The sequence below is a fragment of the Scyliorhinus canicula genome, chromosome 1, assembly GCF_902713615.1.
Source record: "Scyliorhinus canicula chromosome 1, sScyCan1.1, whole genome shotgun sequence".
Classification (NCBI taxonomy): domain Eukaryota; kingdom Metazoa; phylum Chordata; class Chondrichthyes; order Carcharhiniformes; family Scyliorhinidae; genus Scyliorhinus; species Scyliorhinus canicula.
Genome location: NC_052146.1, coordinates 177491367 through 177514068, shown reverse-complemented (window position 1 = coordinate 177514068; position 22702 = coordinate 177491367). Strand labels below are relative to the sequence as shown.

Genomic DNA, 22702 nt, shown 5'->3' with positions numbered 1-22702 from the left:
ACATTCTCCCTGTGTTTGCGTGGGTTTTGCCCCCAAAACACAAAGATGTGCAAGGTAGGTGGATTGAACACACTAAATTGCCCCTTAATTGGAAAAATGAATTGGGTACTCTAAACTTTCCAAATCTCCCCTCATGTGAATCCTATCCATGCCAACCCCGCCCACCTCTCCCCCCCCCCCCCCCCCCTCCCCAAATCCGCACAATCACCAGGACACTGGTAAGTAGTTACTGTACTGAACGCTGTCCTAACGGTATAACTCCCTCTTTCCCCAGTACTGGTGCCAGTGCCCCATGAATTCAAACCCGTTTCTTCCACACCAGACTTTGACCCATGCATTCAACTTTGATCTTATTTACTCTATGCCAATTTTTTTGTGGCTCAGGTAGCAATCCAGAGATTGTCATCGTTATAGTCCTGCTTTTTAAATTAGTCTCTAGCTGCCAATACCCATTATCAGAACAGTCTTCTTGGTTCTACCTATGTCATTGGTATCCATCTGAGCCATGATAACTGGCTCCTCCCCTTCTAAAGTCGCTCTCCAGCCCTGAGGAGATATTTTTAACACTGGCATTGGGCATGCAACATAGCCTTTGGGACATACTTTTGGCTGCAGAAAACTGTATCTATCCCCCCAACTACACTGTATCCCCCCCAACTACATTCCTTTCTCCCCCCGTTTGAATGGCTTCCTGCACCATGGTGCTATGGTCAGTTTGCTCAAATTCCCTGCAGGCCTTCCTCTTGTCCAACAAGCTGCAAGAACCTCAAACCTGGGTGAGGTTCCTCCAGTGCTACCGCCTGGATCCTCATACCTACCTCACCCACAGTCACCCCTCCCGGCCCTAACCAAATCTGAGGGATGTGGCTGCCTCCTAGAATACTGTGTCCTGTACCGTAGATTCACCAGGTTGTCAACCCATTTTCAGGCATACATGCTTATGGCATGTTCTCCTCCACTCATTATTGAACCAGGACTGAATCACTGGTTTAACGATAGTGATGTATATGCAGGACATTATGTTACAAATTGCAGTCAAATACAGTTCTGCTGCTGCTGCTGATGGTCCACAGTACCCCATGAATGCCCAGTTTTTAGTTGTTAGATGTGATCTGAATCTATCCCACTTACCACGGTGACAATGCCACAAAATATGATGGAGCGTGTCCTCACGGGACTTTGTTTCCACGAGGATTGCGCAGCCAATGGTCATTCTTACCAATACTATCGTGAATAAATGTATTTGTGCCTGATAGATTGGGAAGGGCAAGATTAAGTATGTTTTCCATCTTGTTAGTTCTCTTGCCACCTTCCACAAAGACTGGTAGATGTGTCCTTCAGGACTTGGTAATGGTGCTACAAAGCCCCTCTTGATGGTGAATATTGAAGTATTCAACCCAGAGTCTGTTCATTATCATTCTAATAAATCTCTCTGAACACTGCTGCAAAGCTTCATAACGTTTAGTATAATTTTCTTGCTTTTGCCATGTGCACTGCTATTAATGAAGTGCTGTGTGATTTTTTTAATAGCCTTCCCTGTTTGTCCTGTCATCTTCTAATATTTCTGTAAAGCGTAGACAAAAAACTGAACTGAAATATGGAGACCAAGGATGAGATGGCTGACACTGGGGATTTGTCTTGCTTTGCTAATGCTAGAGCTCAGAGTTTACAAGAGACAGTCCTGCCTCAAGTTGTCTCTCGGTTACACGCGAAGATTGATACCTACTGGGATCTTCATTCTGTTGCCAGCTCACACCTCGTCATCAGACTGTAATATGAAGTAAGGGCCAAGGGGCATGTGACTATTGATGTCACTTTATAAATCAGGTGTCCCTTTTATCATCTTCTGTACAATCCTTTTGAACCTTCTTCATCTTCTTTATGCAATTAAACTCAAGTTTAATGAAAGGACAAAGCTCATCCAGTCATATCATTGGCAACATGACTGTCCAATAGAAACTCAAATCTCAGTTTAAAATTCAAAAATTTATTTTCTCACATGGGTTTTCTTTTACAACAATCACTGTTTGAGGACTGATTAAATATTTAGGGCAGGTTTCTCCGTCCCACCGCACCAGAAATGTCACCGTCGGGATTCTCCGTTTTGCCAACTGGTCAATGGAGTTTCCCATTGTGGGGCAGTCCCAGGCCATCGGGAAACCCCCGGGCTGCTGGCAAAACAGAGAATTCTGAAGGCGGAGAATTCAGCCCTTAATATATAGCAGGTAATAATAGAACAAACACAGAAAAATGCACTTTTTATATATTCGTTGGCCTCTTATCTGTTTTACTTTGAAAGGCCTACATGCATATTAAAGAAAACAAACACTAAACTCATCCTAACAATTGGTGAATCACTAGAATAAATGGATGTTTATTGCACTAAATTGTGAGCAGGTGAAAGCAAATGTGAAATATAAATCTGAGCAAATGTAGTCAATAGCTGTATAATGCTGGAAGCTAATTCATGCTTCAGCAATCATCTTCACCGATGTTGGATCCTTGATATCTGTTGAATGGAGATCAACTGGCTGGTAGTGTGTCTTCGAAATCTTTTTCTTTGGTCTGGAAAAACAATGTGTTATTGATAGAGCCACTTGCAGCACTTTTTCTCAATATAGGACACAGAAACATTAGGACTGGGATTTGGCCATTCAGTCTCTGGCATCTTCTCCCTTTGTTCTTCAATGCTCCTTAAAAGCACTAACTTCTCACCTTCAGTGATTTCAAGCTCCATTTCATCTCCACTTACGTCCTATCCTCTAATCTCTTCCTCACAGGCCAGGAATTTTTAGCCCCATTGTAGTGGGATCTGCCACCGGAGATCCGGCGTCCCAACCAAAGTCCATGGACTTCCTGTGAGACCAGATGATCCGCAACAGGTGGGGCCAAAACATCCCGCCCACAGTTACGGCCTTGCCGTCTTGCATGATCTCTCTATTAGCATTGTGTTAATCATAGATGAGGCCATCTCTGATCACTTTCTCGAATCATCTCCACTCACACACCTTGGAAAAACTCTTCCACGAGTCACTTGCAACTGTTGACCATCCAACTTTCCTTTCTGGCCCCCTTGGTAGCCGATATTCTGAATGGTTACCCTCTCGTCATGCACTGACCCCTCACCTTCAATTCAGCTGTTATCACCCAAACCCTCAAAAAAACTAAATCTTGACTCCTCTGTCCTTGCAAACGACACAACCCATTTCCAACTCCCCTTTCCTCTCCTCTGTCCTTCAACATGTTGTTACCTCCATGTTCACGCAACTCCACAGTTAAAGCCTAAGGATCAGATTGCTGTCCTTGCCACTGTACCAAAAGCAAAGGCATAGATGATATTCCATGTGACTGGTGAACTATACCCCTCATTCTTATTGACCAGTCTTGCAGCCTTCAACACCTACCTCCTCTGCTGCTTCTCCTCCATTGTCTTGTTCCTTGGGATTGCACTCCCCAGTTTCCATTCTCTTCCCACTCCCACAGTTACCTCTGCTGTGCCCCAGGGATCTATCCTGCACTTGCACTTCTTTCAATTTAGCATTCTGTATTTGCTGCTCATGATGTGATCTCCTCTACACTGGGGAGACCAGGTGCAGACTGGGTGACCTATTTAAGGGACACCTCCATTCAGTCTACAAGCATGATCCCAAGCTTCCCAAGCCTTGCATTTTTAGTCTCCAGCTTTCTCTCACTCTGGCCTTTGTATTCTCAGCCACTCACATCATTCTCATGAAGGTCACCATAAGCCTCATCGTTCAGTTCAGCTCTTTCAACCTCTTGGACTGAGTACGGAGTTCAACAATTTTACATCACAGTCTCTGCCTGTTTTGTTTAGTTTTTCTTCGCTGGTTAGATATTTTTCTATCTCTTGTTTCTCTCTTTGCTTTTGGATGGATGTTGTATATCATTTTGCCATTTACACCTCCTCTGGACACATCTATTGCCATAGGAGTATCCCTTTAAGAATTGTTTTTGTCTTATTACATGACTTCAGTGATGTCATTGTGTGGGTGGAACTGGGCTGTGGCTCTGTGAATTTTTACTTTTGCTTTGAGATGTTGGAGCTGGTTTGTGGCTCTGTGAGTTTTTACGTTCCTTTTCACATTTGGCTGCTGTAGACTCAGACAGAGATGTATTTTGGCCTGTCTCCCTATTTTCAATGCAATTCACTGTTTCCAATTAAGGGGCAATTTAGCATGACCAGTCCATCTATCCTGCACATCTTTCACAACTGTGGTGTTGTGGGGGTAAAACCCACGCAAACACGGGGAGAATGTGCAAACTCCACATAAACAGTGACCCAGAGCTGGGATCGAACCTGGGACCACGGTGCCGTGAGGCAGCAATGCTAACCACTATACCACCGTGCTGCCCCTCTATTTTCAACTTTAAAGAGTTATTCCAAGGAAGAAGCCCAATGATTATAATTACCTGCTGTTTTTGGTATAAAAAAGGTTTTTTGGTTTATGGGATCTTGTTATTCAATTGGAACAGTTAAGGGGGAATTCATTAAGGGTTATACATAGATTATTGTAGCTGTGTGGGGTCTTTATGTTTGTAGTTGATAATAATTCTTACTGTGTTTGTTTATACAAATGTTAACTAAATTCTTAGATTAAAGCTTGTTTTTTTTAATTAAAAGCGCCGAAGAACTTTGTTGAATAACACCCGAAAGGCAGGTTCTTGTGCTCATCCTAGCCAAATTCAATAAACAGTTGTAGATCAGGTGAACTCCATGATGTACTTTGGAGTTTTCTAAATCCTGGCGCATAACACTATGTTTCTTAACTTGTCTCATTGTTATTCCTTTTGGACTTGCACCACAGAATCTTTTATTATTTAAATCTCTTCTGCCCTCCACGCTATCTCACTTTCCCATTATATTTCTAACTTTTCCCAGTTCTGATGAAAGCTGAACCTTAACATTAACTGGACGCGATTCAGTTACATAAGAACATAAGAACTAGGAGCAGGAATAGGCCATCTGGCCCCTCGAGCCTGCTCCGCCATTCAATTAGATCATGTCTGATCTTTTGTGGACTCAGCTCCACTTTCCGGCCCGAACACCATAACCCTTAATCCCTTTATTCTTCAAAAAACTATCTATCTTTACCTTAAAAACATGTAATGAAGGAGCCTCAACTGCTTCACTGGGCAAGGAATTCCATAGATTCACAACCCTTTGGGTGAAGAAGTTCCTCCTAAACTCAGTCCTAAATCTACTTCCCCTTATTTTGAGGCTATGTCCCCTAGTTCTGCTGTCACCCGCCAGTGGAAACAACCTGCCCGCATCTATCCTATCTATTCCCTTCATAATTTTAAATGTTTCTATAAGATCCCCCCTCATCCTTCTAAATTCCAACGAGTACAGTCCCAGTCTACTCAACCTCTCCTCATAATCCAATCCCTTCAACTCTGGGATTAACCTAGTGAATCTCCTCTGCACACCCTCCAGCGCCAGTACGTCCTTTCTCAAGTAAGGAGACCAAAACTGAACACAATACTCCAGGTGTGGCCGCACTAACACCTTATACAATTGCAACATAACCTCCCTAGTCTTAAACTCCATCCCTCTAGCAATGAAGGACAAAATTCCATTTGCCTTCTTAATCACCTGTTGCACTTGTAAACCAACCTTCTTTAATATTTTATTGTTTAAATAATAATCCCGTTTGCTGTTATTCCTACCAAAATGGATAACCTCACATTTGTCAACATTGTATTCCATCTGCCAGACCCGAGCCCATTCACTTAACCAATCCAAATCCCTCTGCAGACTTCCAGTATCCTCTGCACTTTTCGCTTTACCACTCATCTTAGTGTCATCTGCAAACTTGGACACATTGCCCTTGGTCCCCAACTCCAAATCATCTATGTAAATTGTGAACAATTGTGGGCCCAACACGGATCCCTGAGGGACACCACTAGCTACTGATTGCCAACCAGAGAAACACCCATTTATCCCAACTCTTTGCTTTCTATTAATTAACCAATCCTCTATCCATGCTACTACTTTACCCTTAATGCCATGCATCTTTATCTTATGCAGCAACCTTTTTTGTGGCACCTTGTCAAAGGCTTTCTGGAAATCCAGATATACCACATCCATCGGCTCCCCGTTATCTACTGCACTGGTAATGTCCTCAAAAAATTCCACTAAATTAGTTAGGCATGACCTGCCTTTTACGAACCCATGCTGCGTCTGCCCAATGGGACAATTTCTATCCAGATGCCTCGCTATTTCTTCCTTGATGATAGATTCCAGCATCTTCCCTATTACCGAAGTTAAGCTCACTGGCCTATAATTTCCTGCTTTCTGCCTACCTCCTTTTTTAAACAGTGGCGTCACGTTTGCTAATTTCCAATCCACCGGGACCACCCCAGAGTCTAGTGAATTTCGGTAAATTATCACTAGTGCATCTGCAATTTCCCTAGCCATCTCTTTTAGCACTCTGGGATGCATTCCATCAGGGCCAGGAGACTTGTCTACCTTTAGCCCCATTAGCTTGCCCTTCACTCCCTCCTTAGTGATAACAATCCTCTCAAGGTCCTCACCTGTCATAGCCTCATTTCTATCAGTCGCTGGCATGTTATTTGTGTCTTCCACTGTGAAGACCGACCCAAAAAACCTGTTCAGTTCCTCAGCCATTTCCTCATTTCCCATTATTAAAACTCCCTTCTCATCCTCTAAAGGACCAATATTTACCTTAGCCACTCTTTTTTGTCTTATATATTTGTAAAAACTTTTACTGTCTGTTTTTATATTCTGAGCAAGTTTACTCTCATACTCTTTCTTACTCTTCTTTATAGCTTTTTTAGTAGCTTTCTGTTGCCCCCTAAAGATTTCCCAGTCCTCTAATCTCCCAGCAATCTTTGCCACTTTCTGGGCACAATGGGTGAACCGTGCGCAAACTCCAAATAAGGCTCATTGCCAGGCATCGGGCCGATCGCGAGTCACCCGACTTGCTCCGCCCAGCATGATCTTGATCTCACCCTTGTTGGGCATGATCCAGATCTGAATATTTAAATGGGACTTAGGGCAAAGTGACATTGAATAGTGGGATGTTTCTCGGGACTGCAGCCCGTTAAACGCACCCGTTCAGCGGGCTTTAACTTGAGTCTGCTGAATCGTGCCCTCTTTTCTTTATCCACAGATGCTGTCAGACCTGCTGAGTATTGCTAGTATATCCTGTTTTAATTTCAGATTTCCAGCACCTACAATATTTTGTTTTTGTATTTGTCTTTTTGTTGTTGTTATGGTTGTGGTACCAAGTGTTTAGCGATTGCCTGAATTCTCAGTTCATGACATTAATTGTCTTTAAACCACTCAATGGGGTAGTTAGTTCAGTACAGATAGTTTTCTGCACTCCTACCACCCATACATTAGCGCGTGGGGGTGGGAATTGGACAAGACGTCATCAACCCAAAGTTCAGAACTGGCGCTCTGGGGCTGGATTCTCCATTAGCCGACGGCAAAATTGTGAAAGGTAATTGGGCGGAGAATCGGTTCCGATGCCAAAATCGTGGCAGGTGCCGATTTGACGCCAATTCGCAATAATCCAGCACTTCGACAGCGGCGTCAATGCGTCTGGAACGCACATACAGGAGACACCGTTTGCATATCATTAGCGGCCCCAACCCGGTATTCTCCGGGGCCTCTGCGATTCTCCACCTCCGCAGGGCCGAGTTCCCGACGACGCAGTTCACTTGTGCTTTTAAAAACCGTGAAACCGGCGTGGCGGCTGAAGAGGGAGAGAGAGGGGGTACGGAAAGTGTCCAACATCGCCATAGTGTGCTGACAGTTGTGCTGCTGGCTGGGGGGCTTCTGCCAGGGCCGGGATAGTAGTGGGGGATAGCCAGCAGGTGGGCTGTGGGGTCGGGCTGGACTGGCACAGAACACCATTGCTGCAGCCGGCATGTAGCTGCGCACGTTGCTAACAGCCCATTTTGAACTTAGTGCCACGGGTCGTATAGGTGTTCCCCCAGGCCACCCCACCAGGTGCCCTCTGGTCCCAGCTGACCCATCAGCTATATGGAGGTGTTCCAGCTCAACCAGTGCCATCTTGTTGGCTGGGATAAGTGTGTGTGGAAGTGTAATGTGTATGTGCGGTTCCAGCTTGTCAGCCTCCTGAGTGTCAATCACGGACCCGGTGAATCATTGGAGTCGATTGTGTTCCACGCGGCATCTGTGCTAGCCCCTGAATAGTAGCAGAATTGGTCCAGGTGCGGCACCGGTTTTTCTGACGTGAAAGTTCACGAATTCTGCATTGGCGTCAACACATAGTCTCAGAAATGAAGAATGCCTCCCCTGGTCTCGACTTGCTGGTACTGACTGGAATGAGGTTCGAACAGAGTTCTTTCAACCTCAGATATAGAGATGCTACCAATGAAGCCAAAGACTCACCTCTTTCTCACCCCTCGCCCCCTTCCAACCCAGTGCTTATCATGTAAACATCTGTTGTTATTTTTACTTCAGTGGAAACAAAGGACAGATAACAACTGCAGCTTTAACTAAAAACCAGCAGGGGACAGCATCAATGGAATCACACTTTAGCAACATTTCAAAATAAAATATGAATAGTTTAAAAGGATTTCAGCGCAGCTTTTGACTATGTCCCAATTGCACACGGGATACAGGGGAACTTGATAAGGTGGATTCAAAATTGACTTAGCTGCAGGAGACAGAGGATGATGAAAGACGGCTGTTTTAGTGACTGGGAGCCAGTGTCCAATGGCGTACCACAGGGATTGGTGCTATTGCTTGTCGTTTATATAACTGACATAGATGACTATGTGGGGGGGTAGGATCAGAAAGTTTGCAGATAATGCAAAGATTGGCCGGGTAGTTGACAGTGAGGTTGAGTGTCTTGGGTTACAGGAAGATATAGAAGGATGGTCAAATGAGAAGAAAAGTGGCTGATGGAATTTAACCCTGCAAAGTGTGAGGTGATACACTTTGGAAGGAGTAATGTGCCAAGGAAGTATTCAATGAATGGCCTGATACTGGGAAGTTCAAGAAAGTGCCCGAATAAGTACATGGCACATCACAACATTCAAGGCTATGGGCCAAGTGCTGGAAAATGGAATTAGATAGGCAGGACCGGTATCTTTCATGCTTCAGTGCAGACTCGATGGGACAAAGGGCCTCTTCTGCGCTGTATTATTCTGTGATGTGAATCTGAATAGAAGATGATAAAAGGTGTTGACAAAGTACACATTGATTGGATGTTGCATCTTGTGGGGCAATCTAGAACGAGAGGTCATGGGCTGCATTCTCTGCTAGTGGAATTCTCCATTGCGCCGGCAACACACCTACACCCGGGGGTTTTCCTGATGGCATGAGGCTGCCCACAATGGGAAACCCCGTTAGCCGGCTGGCGAGATGGAGAATCCCACCGCATAGTTTTTATGTTCCAGAAACATACTATCACTGTTTTGAGTTCCAGTTAGAAGTTGAGAAAGAAATCAAACGTGCCTGTGTAGTGACAGGTGGCACTATTGCCTCAATATTTGATATTTTCCACTGATCAACCAATCCATCATATTTAAAGTTCTCAACCTTTTGTTCCAATCCCTTTAGGGCTTCACCTCTCCTTAACTCTCAATATCATCCAACCCCACAATCCTCTGAGAGCTCTGTGTTCCTCCGATTCATCTTTCATCCCACTATTGGTGGCTCCTGCTAAATTTCCTTGCTCAAACCCTCTACCACTTCTTTAGGACTAAGGTATGGAGACATTTCTTCCCTCAAAAGGATTGAATTGTTGGAGTTATCTACCTCAGAGAATGTTACGTTAAGAGGTAAATCATCAACTATTGAATGGCGGAGGAGGTTTGAAGGGTCATATAGCCTACTCATGTTCCTAATTATTATGTTCTTAAAAACTTTCCTTAAAATATACCTGGTGGACCAAGCCTTTAGTCATCCACACTAATATCTCCTTCTTTTGATAGTTTTCCATTTTTGTTTGATTATGCTCCTGTGAAGTGCCTTGAGATGTATTATTATCTTAATGGGGCTAAATAAATACAGGCTCGTATTGATTTCAGAGTACCTCAGGGTCAGCATGGCAAGGAATTGACTTCAGGTTGGTACTGTTGAAGTCTGTGATTCAGCAAAGTCCTAGGGAAGTTAACATGTTGCAGATGCGGTGTTGCAGAAGCTGAAGGATAAAGGTATCTGGCATCACAAAGGATAATGTGGGACTGGGAAACAGTCCGCCCACAGTGTGGTGTAAAGAGACGCGTGACTTGAGACTAGAGTTACTTGGGGACTAGATGGAGACCTGTGTAGAAACAGGCATGGAGTTAACTCATAGTTTGGGCTCAACCCTGTATATGTGTAAAAGGTAAAGTCACCACAGTCCCAGATGACCATAGGCTGTTTTCCCCTTTGAGGGGGAGAACTGACTGGTGGTGATTTAACCTGAGGATCACCAAAACTCAGGTGAGGGGCAAGGTTGAGAATACAGGGCCTTCATGACACAGTAATGCATTATCATTAAATGCTTGATGTTCAACTGAGAGTTTGGCTCAAGTTAGAATCAGAGCTTAATGGAAAATGGAATGAGAGTTTGGTCAAGTTAAAAATCAGAGCTTGATGGGAAATGGAATGTCAAGTTGTACAGCAATGTGAACGTGCCTTGTTAAATGAATTGTTCCTGTGAGAAGGCATTATCACGACCTTGACTGTCTGTGAGAATCTGTGGTGGAACGAAACACAGCCGGAGGAAGATTCACTCCTCAGGACTTTTGATAAAGAATTGCTATGCTATGAAACTAACCGTATTACTAATGATGGGAAGAAAATAATTACTTAGAGGGGCGTAATGAGCTAATTGTATCACTAATGATTGAAAGGCTTGATGGGTTTTGTAAGAATATATAGTCAACTGTAACTAAGAGAAATTTGCTTTTTCACTTGCTGTAACTCTGAGTTACAGCTGTGCTGCAGCCCCCGCGGTAAATAAAAAGTTCTTTTAAGTTACCTGGTGTTCGACTGCTGATTACCTCTGGACTGCAAAAATTTAGTATTATCACAACCACCCAAGGCTCAGAACTTCTTCCTGAAACCAAATTGAATATACAACATAGAACAGAAACCTCCTCCACCAAATAGAATACTTGAGGTACCACTCAACTCATGAATCTAGACATTTTGTACTCAATGCTCAGTACCTAATATCACATTTGTAAAGATAACTTTGGCAACTGTTGAGTGTAACACATACAAGATTGGCCTGGGTGAATTCAATATCCCACTCAAGTTCAGGATTCCATCCGGGTCCTTAGGTAACAGCACTGAGGAAATGTGGGTTGTTTTCCCACAGAAAGCAGAGTAGTATTGTCACTGGCCACTTTCTTAAATCACCTACCGGATGGTAAGAGTTCCAGAAGAATGCCTGTGGAACAGACTAGAACCCATAGCATGGGCGTGGGTGGTTGGGGAGCTACAAAGGGAAAACATTAACCATAGGCAGTTCAGAGGGGAAATAATAAAATGGGTGGAAGAGTTCACCTGGCCTGAGTACTTTACTTACCGGCAGATATTCTCCACATCCTCAATGGTGTCCGGTAAAGTCAATCCTTTTGTTTCAGGCAAAAGCAACACTAGGCTGCCAGCAATTGAACCAATCACCCCTGGGAATGAATGGACAGAACAAGAAAAAATTTAGTGCAAACAGATACTAAATTAAATTTGAGGAGCATTCTCTCTGGAATATTACTGAATTTCTCTCTGACGGATAGTTGAATTGTACATTAGGGACATTTTTTTTCTTTACAATTTTGGGATCAGAAGTTCAGCTCAGGGTCAAATAGAACACCAAGGTTTTGATCAGTCTCTGCTTATAGCCTCGGACAGTTGTCTAGGAGAGGGATGGCATTTGTGGTGAGAGAATGGAATTTGTGGCAGGGACTGAAGGCAAGTGGCTTTATCTGTCTAAGTTTAATTGGAGCAAATTTCTGTTCATTCAGCACTGCATGTCAGACAAGCAATAAGACAAATCAGAGGCAATGGAGAGTTCAAGGGAGACGTATTCAGTGTAGTAGTAGACATCATCAGTGTATATGTGGAAGCTGACATTGCTTTTTTGATGATGGCACTAAAGGGCAACATGCAGGTGAGATATAGAATACAATCCAGGACTTTGCCTTGGGAAGCAGCAGAATTAACAGTGTGGGAGTGTGAAGTCAGGACTGTGATGGAATTTTCTCCACTTGCCCAGATGAGTCCAGCTCCAACAACACTCAAGGAGCTCGTAACCATTCAGGACAAAGCAACTCACTTGACTGGCACCCCATCCACAAACATTCACTCCCTCCACCACTGACACACAGTGGCAGTCGTGTGTACCATCTAATTCCTGAGACAACACCTTCCAAACCCACGACCTCTACCATCTAGAAGGACAAGGACAGCAGACATACGGGAAGACCACCATCTGGAGGCTTCCTTCCAAGTCACTCATCATCCCTTAATTCCTCCACAGTTTCGAAGTCTTTCACCGTTAAAAAAAATTCCAATTTATCTTTTATTGATGCAAAGTGAATGACCCCACACTTGCCCAACATTGAACATTGTCTGCCATTGTTATGCCCACTTGCTTGTTGGAGTCCCTGTCAAATTTCCTCTTCCCAATTGCAAAACTTGCTGTGCTTTCTATGTTTATCTGCAAACTTGTATTTACAACTCTCTATTCTTTCACATAAATTATTCATATTATATGTGGCAAAAAAGCCTCAGCCCCAGTACATGCACCTGGGGAACATTGCTTGTCTCCTGCCAATCCTAGCAAGTTTCCTGTATCCCTATACTGTCCCCAACCACTTATGAGCATGTGTAATAATGTTCCCTCTAATTCTATGTGCATTTATATTTGTTAATCATCTCATCAACTTTGATGAAATGCCTTCTGAAATGACGGCCACATGGACAACATCCAGAGATACTCCACTATCCACCTGGTTATCTTCCCAAAGATTTGGCTATGTGAAGTAGAGCAGAAAACCTTGGGACCCTTGACAAGGGGACAGGTTTGTGTAGCCAAACGTTGCAGGCATTGGAAGATGACAAGAGTATGTTTGCATATACGTTTGGTCATTTTTCCCTCCAGAATTAGTCTGTGTGTGTTTGGAGACAGATGTTATTCTCCATGTTGAGGAGGAGGAATTGCCATGGTTACTGTTAGATCTTCAATCCTGGTATGATCAAATTGCTTTACAAGTTCATCGAAGTTTTTGCTATCCGACTGGTATCAAAAACAAACTTATTAAATATTTCTATCACTTGTGGACCTGCCACAGTGAGCAGCACTACAAGGTGCCTCTCATCAGGCTGTGCCTGCAGACCAAGGGCTGCAACGTAGAGTGTGAATTGCTGTTTAAAAACACTCCAATTCTCATCTACATTACTAGTGACTCGAAGCTGGTGTGGTGCCTTCAGACGTTCCATCCTGGACTTCGAAGATAGCAGTGCATTGAGTACGAGTTGCTGGTAGTTCACGAGGTTTTTAGAAGATTTTTTTTCTTCTCAGCAGTTACCTTTAGCTGTTTGGATCTTCAAACAATTTTGTTTTCTTGGTAGATCTTCAAATCTGGTACCATGTTACGTTCTAGTGCTTGGCTAGTTGGAATAAATGCTCTAAAGAACATCTAGTTCTAGACTAGTTAAAGTTTTAGTGTTGAACAATTGCGTGGGTAAGATAACTGTAACAATATTATCAAAAACTAACTATAATAAATTAATTATGAGCTACTACAAATTGTGACTATCCACTACAAAGCCCTCTACCAACTCCCTGAGATAACAGTGTTACGTGGTTGTTCTCTACTGTTGCATGCTGGTTGGAGGTCTTATTTATCACCATATACATGACTGCTTATGCATATCATCACATCCCCTTTCCTTTGGAAATGTAAGGTTTTACATACATTACCTGAATTTACTATACAATATACATGATATGCATAATGTGTTCATTATTCAGATATTTACAGTTCATCACAAGTTCAATCCTGTCCGATTTTCTTCTGTGTCTTGTCGACTTTCTGTGCATTGGTTGAACCAGTGAGTTTGCTTGATTTTCATTTGTTGTTGAAGATGATTCTTGCTGTTTTTCTTGGCTTTGTACATTTTTGGCTTGTTCTGGTTCTGTATGCCGAGGTATCTCTTGTTCTGTTGTCCTTGAAGTGCTTACAATATCACCTTGTGGTTCCATAACAAAAGGTTGCTGAACCTTCAGAAAGGCTCTCCTGTTTCATCTTAGAACTTGCCTGTCTTCAGTAATGATGATATATTATTGAGGTATGATGATTGTAATATCTTAGCACACTTCAACCATCTGTTTCCATCAGGATCTTCCACTCTGACTGTGTCATCTTTTTTGTTTGGTTATAATACCTCTTCTGCCTCCTTTTTTGATATGTGAATTTCCTCATTTGTCGATCTTTTTGTTCCAATGGAATATATGGTAAGGTTGTTCGAAGCTGTCTGTTCATCAACAGCTGCGACGGAGATAATCCATTTATCAATGGTGCTGTCCTACAACTCAACAGTGCGAGATAAGGATCGCCTCGGCTATCCATAGCTTTTTTGAGCAGCTGCTTCACAATGTGAACCCCTTTCTCCACCTTCCCGTTTGACTGTGGATACAGAGGCCTAGAAGTCGTGTGCTGGAAATCATATGTCTGTGCAAACTCTGTTCATTCATGACTGTTGAAACATGGGCCATTGTCGCTCATGACAATTTGAGGTCTTCCATGGTGAGCTCAAATGTTTTTGGTACATTTGATGATGTACCCAGCTGATGGGTTGGCTAGTTGTACCACTTCTGTAAAGTTAGAGAAACAGTCGATCACTAACAGGTATTCTTTTCCTGCCAGATAAAACAGATCCTTTCCTTCTTCCTGTCATGGACTAATGATTTTGCCCATTTGTAATAATAATAGTAATAATAATAATAATTAATAATTTTTATTGTCACAAGTAGGTTTACATTAATACTGCAATGATGTTACTGTGAAAAGCCACATTCCAGCGCCTGTTCGGGTACACAGAGGGAGAATTCAGAATGTCCAAATTACCTATTGCTTCTTTTCATTGTTTGAACTGAAATTTCTGACAAGTTGCACAACTTTCGATCATGATTGAATATCTTGATTAATACCCGGCCAGTATACCATCTCCATGGTTCGTCTCTTACATTTTTCTATGCCTAAGAGCCCTTCAAGATACTTTTTCAGAATCATTGGCTGTAACAATTTTGGAATTACTATTCTATTTTGCATTAGCAAAAAAAAAAACATTAGCTGCACCTAGCTCTGCTCTGATATTATAATAGTTAGAGCAGGATCATTTTGGTCATTCCTCTATGAGATATTTTATTATCTTCTGTACGATTTCATCTTTAGTGGTTTCATCCCTTATGAATTTTGACTTCTCATCTGAGACTGGAAGGGATTCAGTCACAAAATTCACGTCCTCATCCAAATGTTGGCCTTCTTTCATGTCTGTCGAACAAGATAGTGCATCCGCTACTATGAGATGTTTGCCTCACGTGTATATTAGATCATAATCATATCTTTGTAACTTCATTATCATGCATTGTATCCTGGGTGACATCTCATTTAGATTCTTTTTTATTATTGCTTTAAGGTCAGTTTCCACAAAGAATGTCGGTAGGCCATACACACAGTCATGGAATTTGTTTAATCCATTAATTAGGCCCAAGTCTTTTTTTTCTATTTGAGCTTATCGGCGCTTTGTGTCGGTCATTGACCTTGAGGCATAGGCAATGGAAGCCAATTCTCGTCATTGTCTTGCTGCAGTAACACTGCTCCCAAATCATCTTTCGACGTATTGTTGATACCTTTGTCTTCTTCGTAGGATCAAAACGTTAACACAGGTGCTGTAGTGAATGCTTCCTGTAACATTTGCCATTCATGGTCATGTCTGACTGACCACTGGAAAAGTGTCCTTCTTTATTGATTCGCTCAGTGACAGATTAGGAATAAACTTTCCTACAAAATTTATCATGCAAAGCATCCTGAGGGCTCCTTTTTGTCTGTAGGACGTGGCATGTTTAAAATCCCCTTGATTTTTCTTGGTCAGGTTGTACACCTTTAGCAGAATGTTTGTCTCCTAAGAATATGATTTTTTTGACACCAAACTGACATTCAGCTTTATTCAGTTTCAGTCCATATGTTTTGATGCTTCTCAGCACTTTGACAAGCTTTTCGTTGTGCTCTTCTCTTGTTGAGCCCCATACAATAATGTCGTCAATGTGTACTCTGACTCCTGGAATGTCTTCAACAGCGTGTTCCATTGCCCTATGGAAAATTTCAGATGCTGAAATAATACCAAATAGCATTCTGAGAAAACAGTATCGCCCGAATGGCGTATTGAAAGTGCACAACTTTATGCTCGCCGTAGGTATTTAGTTGTTTTGATTATTTGCAGCCCTATTTGCTTATTTTGTTTTATGGCTGTGTTTGACGTATAAATATAGAAATGCCTCAATAAAATATTTATCAAAAAAAAAACTGCGTTCTCCTCATTAACTTGAATTGCCAAAAACCTTGTGATGCATCTAGGTTTCTAAAACATGTCACTCCTGACTTCTCACATGTAATTTCATCTCTCTTCAGAATAGGATAGTGCTCCCTTTTAGTGTTTAAATTGAGGTCCTTCGGATCCATACAGATACGTCGATCATTATTACGTTTCTGGAATTCACCCAATTTGTTTGTTCTTCGATGCGTTTTATCACCCCCCAGTTTCGTCATCCTTATGTCTTTCCTTTGGTGGAGCTGGTACATGTCTTGGTGCGTGTATGACTGGTTCTGATATCTGTTGCATAGTTATATTACAGTCTGCAGTGTTGACTCTTTTCACTAGCTCGAGTGCTTCATATGCTTCCACTCCCAATAAAGATTCACGCTCAGCATCCGCGGTTGAGAACTTTACTGGATGCACTTTGTTCTTTACACGGACCTCTAGTTCACAAACTCTCAACGTTTCAATACTTTTACTGTTACAATCTTTTAATAGTTCTGCGGTATTTGAATCATGTGGCTTAATCTTCATTTCTTGTAAATCGGATAAACTGATTAAATTGGCTCTCGCTCCCGTATCAAGTTTGACATTGATTAATGTTCCATTGATCATCAGAGGAACTGTCCCAATTATCTCTTTGAACACCTGCATCTGCATTACTGATACTGTAAATTTGCTTTGGCGCCTGTTTAACTTGCATGCTGTCACAATGCGTATCTTCACCAGATATCATATCTATGAAAAAAAGAGTCTTCAAGATTTATTTAATCAATCACGTTGATTGTCTTTGGTATTTCCGATTTTTTATTAGGAAAACATTGTTTGGCAAAGTGATTTTTGCCTTTGCACCTGGAACAGATTTTACCAAATGCTGGACATTGCCTTTGCAAATGTTTGTTGCTGCATCGCTGGCATAAAATGAAGATTTGTTTACTCACTTAAAATGGTCACCATTGCTGGGATCCTTCGGGTGCATCACAACACTAATGGTGTTGGTTGGTTCTCCGAACTATGTGCCAAAATTCTTCAGGTTTAGAGTGCTAATCTGCTGTGTAGCTAGTTCGCTGGCATGGCAAATCATAATAGCATTATAAAGCTGCAGGTCATTTTCTCTTAACAGCCTCTCCCATAACTTGTCATTACAAATCCCAAACTCTATTTGATCGTGGATCAACGACGTTTACAAAGTAGCACAATTACATGAATGAGCCTTCAATCGCAAATCAGTCAAAAGACTATCAAACCATTCCCCTGCCTTCTGGGTGCGTATGTGAAAAATATAGTGCTCAAATGTCTCATTTTATTTTGGTGTGCAATGCCAATCAAATTGCTTTACAGCTTCAAAGTTTTTGCTATCCAGCTCACTGTCAAAAACAACCGTATTAAATATTTATATCGCTTGTGGACCTGCTGCAGTGAGCAGCAATGCTATGCACCTCTCATCAGGCTGTGCCTCCAGACCAAGGGCTGCAATGTAGAGTGTGAATTGCTGTTTAAAAACGTGCCAATTCTCATCTACATTACCGGTGACTCGAAGCTGGTGTGGTGCCTTCAGACCTTCCACCCTGAACTTCGAAACCGAGCAATGTGTTGAGTATGAGTTGTCAGTAATTCACGAGCTTAGTAGAAGATTTTTTTTCTTCTCAGCAGTTAAGTTATCTTTAGCTGTTCAGATCTTCATAGATCTTCAACCCTGGTACCATGTTAGAACTTCAACTTGGTACCATGTTACAATCTGGTGTTTGGCTGGTTGGAATAAATGCACTAAAGAACGTTTAGTTCTAAGCTAGTTAACATTCTATTGTTGAACAGTTGCGAGGGTAAGATAACTGAAACAACTAACTGTAATACATTAATGACAAGCTACTACAAATTGTGACTAACCACTACGAAGACCCTCTACCAACTCCCTGAGGTAACAGTGTCATGTGGTTGTTCTCTACTGTCACCTGCTGGGTGGAGGACTTGTCTATCACGTTTTACATGACCGCTTATGCATATCATTACAGTTACTGGACGGTCTTGGAGAGGGAATGGGGTCTCTGATTGGTCCTTCTCTCAAGAATGGGGATGTTTACACAAAAAGGTTACAGAAGTGTTTGCTGTTTAGTGAATTGATATCTGAGCTCTCTTTGTCCATTTTTGACGTATTGGAACTTTTGAGAATTGCAATTAGATTGCAGAGATATAGTGTGATCTGTTGTGAAAGCAAATTATAAAAACGCAGCATAAAATAGTTAAATACAAGATCATCACCGAAAACTACAAGAGGCAGCCCGATCCAGGTCTCTGCCAGTCTGTACACGATGAATGGGGCTGCAATCCCTCCAATATCACACAGTGATGAGCACACTGAAACACCAAGGTTCCTGTTAAAATAAAATGCATCTTTACTGCCACACAATATATTTCCTTTTCATTTCACAGGTATTGAATGCATCAGCAGATCAGGTTTCACTATTATAATATAGTTCAAGAGAATGGATCTGTTATATGTGTGGGTTATTGTAGTTGTGGGCAATGTCTCTTTAAGAACAGAATCACATGACATAGAACATAGAACAGTACAGCACAGAACAGGCCCTTCGGCCCTCGATGTTGTGCCGAGCAATGATCACCCTACTCAAACCCACTTATCCACCCTATACCCGTAACCCAACAACCCCCCCCCCCCCTTAACCTTTAGGACACTACGGGCAATTTAGCATGGCCAATCCACCTAACCCGCACATCTTTGGACTGTGGGAGGAAACCGGAGCACCCGGAAGAAACCCACGCACACACGGGGAGGACGTGCAGACTCCGCACAGTCAGTGACCCAGCCGGGAATCGAACCTGGGACCCTGGAGCTGTGAAACATTTATGCTAACCACCATGCTACCGTGCTGCCCATTAATGTCACATGTGTGACATCATCGGCCACTTCGCGGATTTTTGCTTAGTCTAGTACCAGCCTTTGTACAGTGAAGACCTATTTAATAAACCTCTATTAATGTTACATTAAATCCATGTGTGTCTGCAATCTATTTATTTTATACAGTTAGCCCAAAGATACAGCAGGATCCATTCTACAGATGTACAGTTTAATCAATAGTTGAATTAGAGAACTTCTGTTAGTGTCAGTACATACCTCATAAAGGTTGGGTACAGTTCAGTATTTACAAATACCACCATTTCGATGCTCATAGTGATCCCTAGCTTACCCACAAAGGCTATTGCTGTTGACAACCAGCTGATTTCTGAAATTGAAATATAAATAGGAGAGTAGTTAGCATTTACAGGAATAAATCTGAAATATTCACATTTTCAATGACAATGTAACCATTTCTAACTAACCGTTGTTCCGAGATTTTAAATGGACTAATTAGCACTGGTAATGTTAGCACTGCTATTGGTTGGAACTGCTGCCTCGCAGCGCCAGGGACCCGGGTTTGATTCTGGCATTGGGTAACTGTGTGCAGTTTGCACTTTCTCCCTGTCTCTGTGTGGGTTTCCTCCGGATGCTCTGGTTTTCTCCCACAGTCCGAAGATGTGCAGGTTAGGTTGGGTTGCAGGGTTCCGGGGATAAGGCAGTGGAGTGGGCCTAGATAGGGTGCTTTTTCAGAGGGTCGGTGCAGACTCAATGGGCCGAATGGCCTCTTTCTGCACTGTCGGGATTCTATGGTTTCTAATTATCCGTTTGCAATTTGCATTTCCTATTTGGATCGTCAAAACCTACAGATAATGATCCCAGACTAGTAACATGCACTGTGTCGTGTGTAGCGAGCACAAGTTGATGCAGTCACAAATCGGAGACAGAAACATCCTCAAATCAGTTTGGACAGACACTTGCTGTACAGCTCGGTCAACAGCTAAGAGCTTTTAGCGAGGAGTGGATGGGATGTTAGTTCTCTTCTGACACCAAAGCGATTTGTTACTAAGTTCAAAAAGGGTTTGAGTTCTCCAAACTGTAGTTTTGTGAGGGCCACGAAGAATCCAGCACGAGTTTTCAGGATACAAAGAAATAACATTTATTTACAATAACATATATATATACACAACAGCAGCAACTTCCCTTGCTGCTCACTCCTCTCTCTCTGCTGGTTCCAAACTGGCCAGCTCTATTTATGCAGGGAGTTGCTAATGATTTCTCCACCCCTCTCAATAGGGAAGCTCATACTCCCATAGGATTGTGGGATTGTCATTAGTCCCCAGCCAATGGTAAGCAGGCAGGTTATAACATCCCTCCCCCCCCCAAAGTCCAAGGAATCCACCGAAGACCCTGGCGGAGGGCGTCGGACTAGTTTGCCGCAGGCCGGAAACCATTTGCACGAGGCGCTGGATCGGGCGGCGTGTAACGAGATGGAGGCCGGCGCTTCCGTGATGAACGGCATAACGGTTGTACATCCACGGCCCGTGGGCCTGAGGATTCCCCCTCTGAGGTGTCTTGTGTCTCCGTCTCGGAGTCAGAGTCTGCTGCCTCTGTCATCTCGGTGTCTTTATCTCCACGCGGTTCTGTCACGACCTGCGCAGGCTTTGATGGAAGCAGATTTGATAGTAAATTTCAGAAGGGAATTAGATAAATACTTGAAACGGAAATATTTGGAGGACTATTAGAAAATGGCAGAGGAATTGGTCATCTCTTAGAGAGGATGGGTTCAACTACCTGTGTTCAGTGTTGAATGATTATATTCTATATACACGGCAGACACCTAATTAGGTGCATTAGTCTGGGACTAGAATCCCAATGTAAACCATGGTACTTACTCTCAGGAATGAACGCTGCTATCAAGCAGGAGCCTCCTGACAACAGGCAACCTGCTGCAAAGGGGAGGCGCCGTCCAATCCGCTCAATGGTCAATAGGATGATGATTGCTGCCGGGATTTCTACCGCTCCTGAGATGAAGAAGTCAAGGAAAATATTTCCTCCCAGCGTTCCCAAACGCATGACAAGACCTTGGTACACCAAAGTTATCGCAAACCTGCAATGGAATTGCATGTGGGTTAGTCCAGTGAGATTAACGTACAGAATCAAGTTTGATCTAATGGACTGTGTGTCATTGTTAAGATCACCGTACCATATCCATAGAATCCCTGAGGTGCAGAAGGAGGCCATTCGGCCTATCAAATATTGGAGTATTGTGGGCAGTGTTGGTGTCGTTATCTGAGGAAGGATGTTCTTGCCATGCAGGAGTGCAGCAAAGATTTACCAGGCTGATTCCTGGGATGGCAAGACTGTCATAGAATTTACAGTGCAGAAGGAGGCCATTCGGCCCATTGAGTCTGCATTGGCCCTTACAAAAAGCAGCCTACTCACATTAGGAGAGACTAAATCGTTTAAGATTATACTCATTGGAGTTTAGAAACGTGAGAGGGGATCTCATAGAAACTTACAAAATTCTAACAGGATTAGACGGGGTAGTTTTAGAAAGAATGTTCCCGATGGTGAGGGAGTCCAGAGCTAGGGATCATAGTTTGAGGATAAGGGATTAAATTTTTAGGACTGAGGTGAGGAGAAATTTTTTCACCCAGAGAGTGGTGAATCTGTAGAATTCACTTCCACAGAAAGTAGTTGAGACAAAAACATTGTGTAATTTCAAGAAAGAATTAGTCATAGCTCTTGGGGCTAAAGAGATCAAGGGATATGCGGGGAAGGCGGGATTAGGGTATTCAACTTGATGATCAGCCAGGATCGTAATTAATGGTGGAGCAGGATTGAAGGGCCGAATGGCCTCCTCCTTCTATTTTTATGTATGTTTCTGTGTATGTATGAGTCTGCACTAACTCCCCGAAACAGCATCCTCCGAGGCCCAATCTCCCATCCTACCCCCGTAACACCACGCATTGAACAAGGCCAAACCACCTAACCTGCACATTTTTGGACTGTGGGAGAAAACTGGAGCACCCGGAGAAAACCCACACAGACATGGGGAGAACATGCAAGCTCCACACAGACAGTCACCTAAGGCTGCAATTGAACCCGGGTCCCTGGCGCTGTGAGGCAGCAGTGCTAACCACTGTGTCACCGTGCCATCATTGCTAAGATCACCATGGCCTGAATTTATCCGAGGGCCACCTGAAGTCAGTGCGGGTGGGAGACGATGTGAAACCCACTCCCAGCCGAAATATTATGATGGGGTGCATGGGCAGGGTCTGTCAGATGGCAGG

General features: G+C 42.9%; 1 protein-coding gene across 1 annotated transcript in view; it reads right to left on the bottom strand.

Annotated features, from left to right (window-relative positions):
• Positions 1-2215: 2215 nt before the first annotated feature.
• LOC119977708 (solute carrier family 22 member 2-like) overlaps positions 2216-22702 on the bottom strand; it is a 41579-nt gene continuing 21092 nt past the window's right edge. The window contains exons 7-11 of the mRNA XM_038818895.1: positions 21302-21516; positions 19686-19794; positions 18812-18924; positions 11541-11640; positions 2216-2565 (exon numbers count right to left, since the gene is read on the bottom strand). Of these exons, the coding sequence (XP_038674823.1) occupies positions 2466-2565; positions 11541-11640; positions 18812-18924; positions 19686-19794; positions 21302-21516 (637 nt within the window). The 3' untranslated portion in view covers positions 2216-2465. The remainder of the gene's footprint in view (positions 2566-11540; positions 11641-18811; positions 18925-19685; positions 19795-21301; positions 21517-22702) is intronic.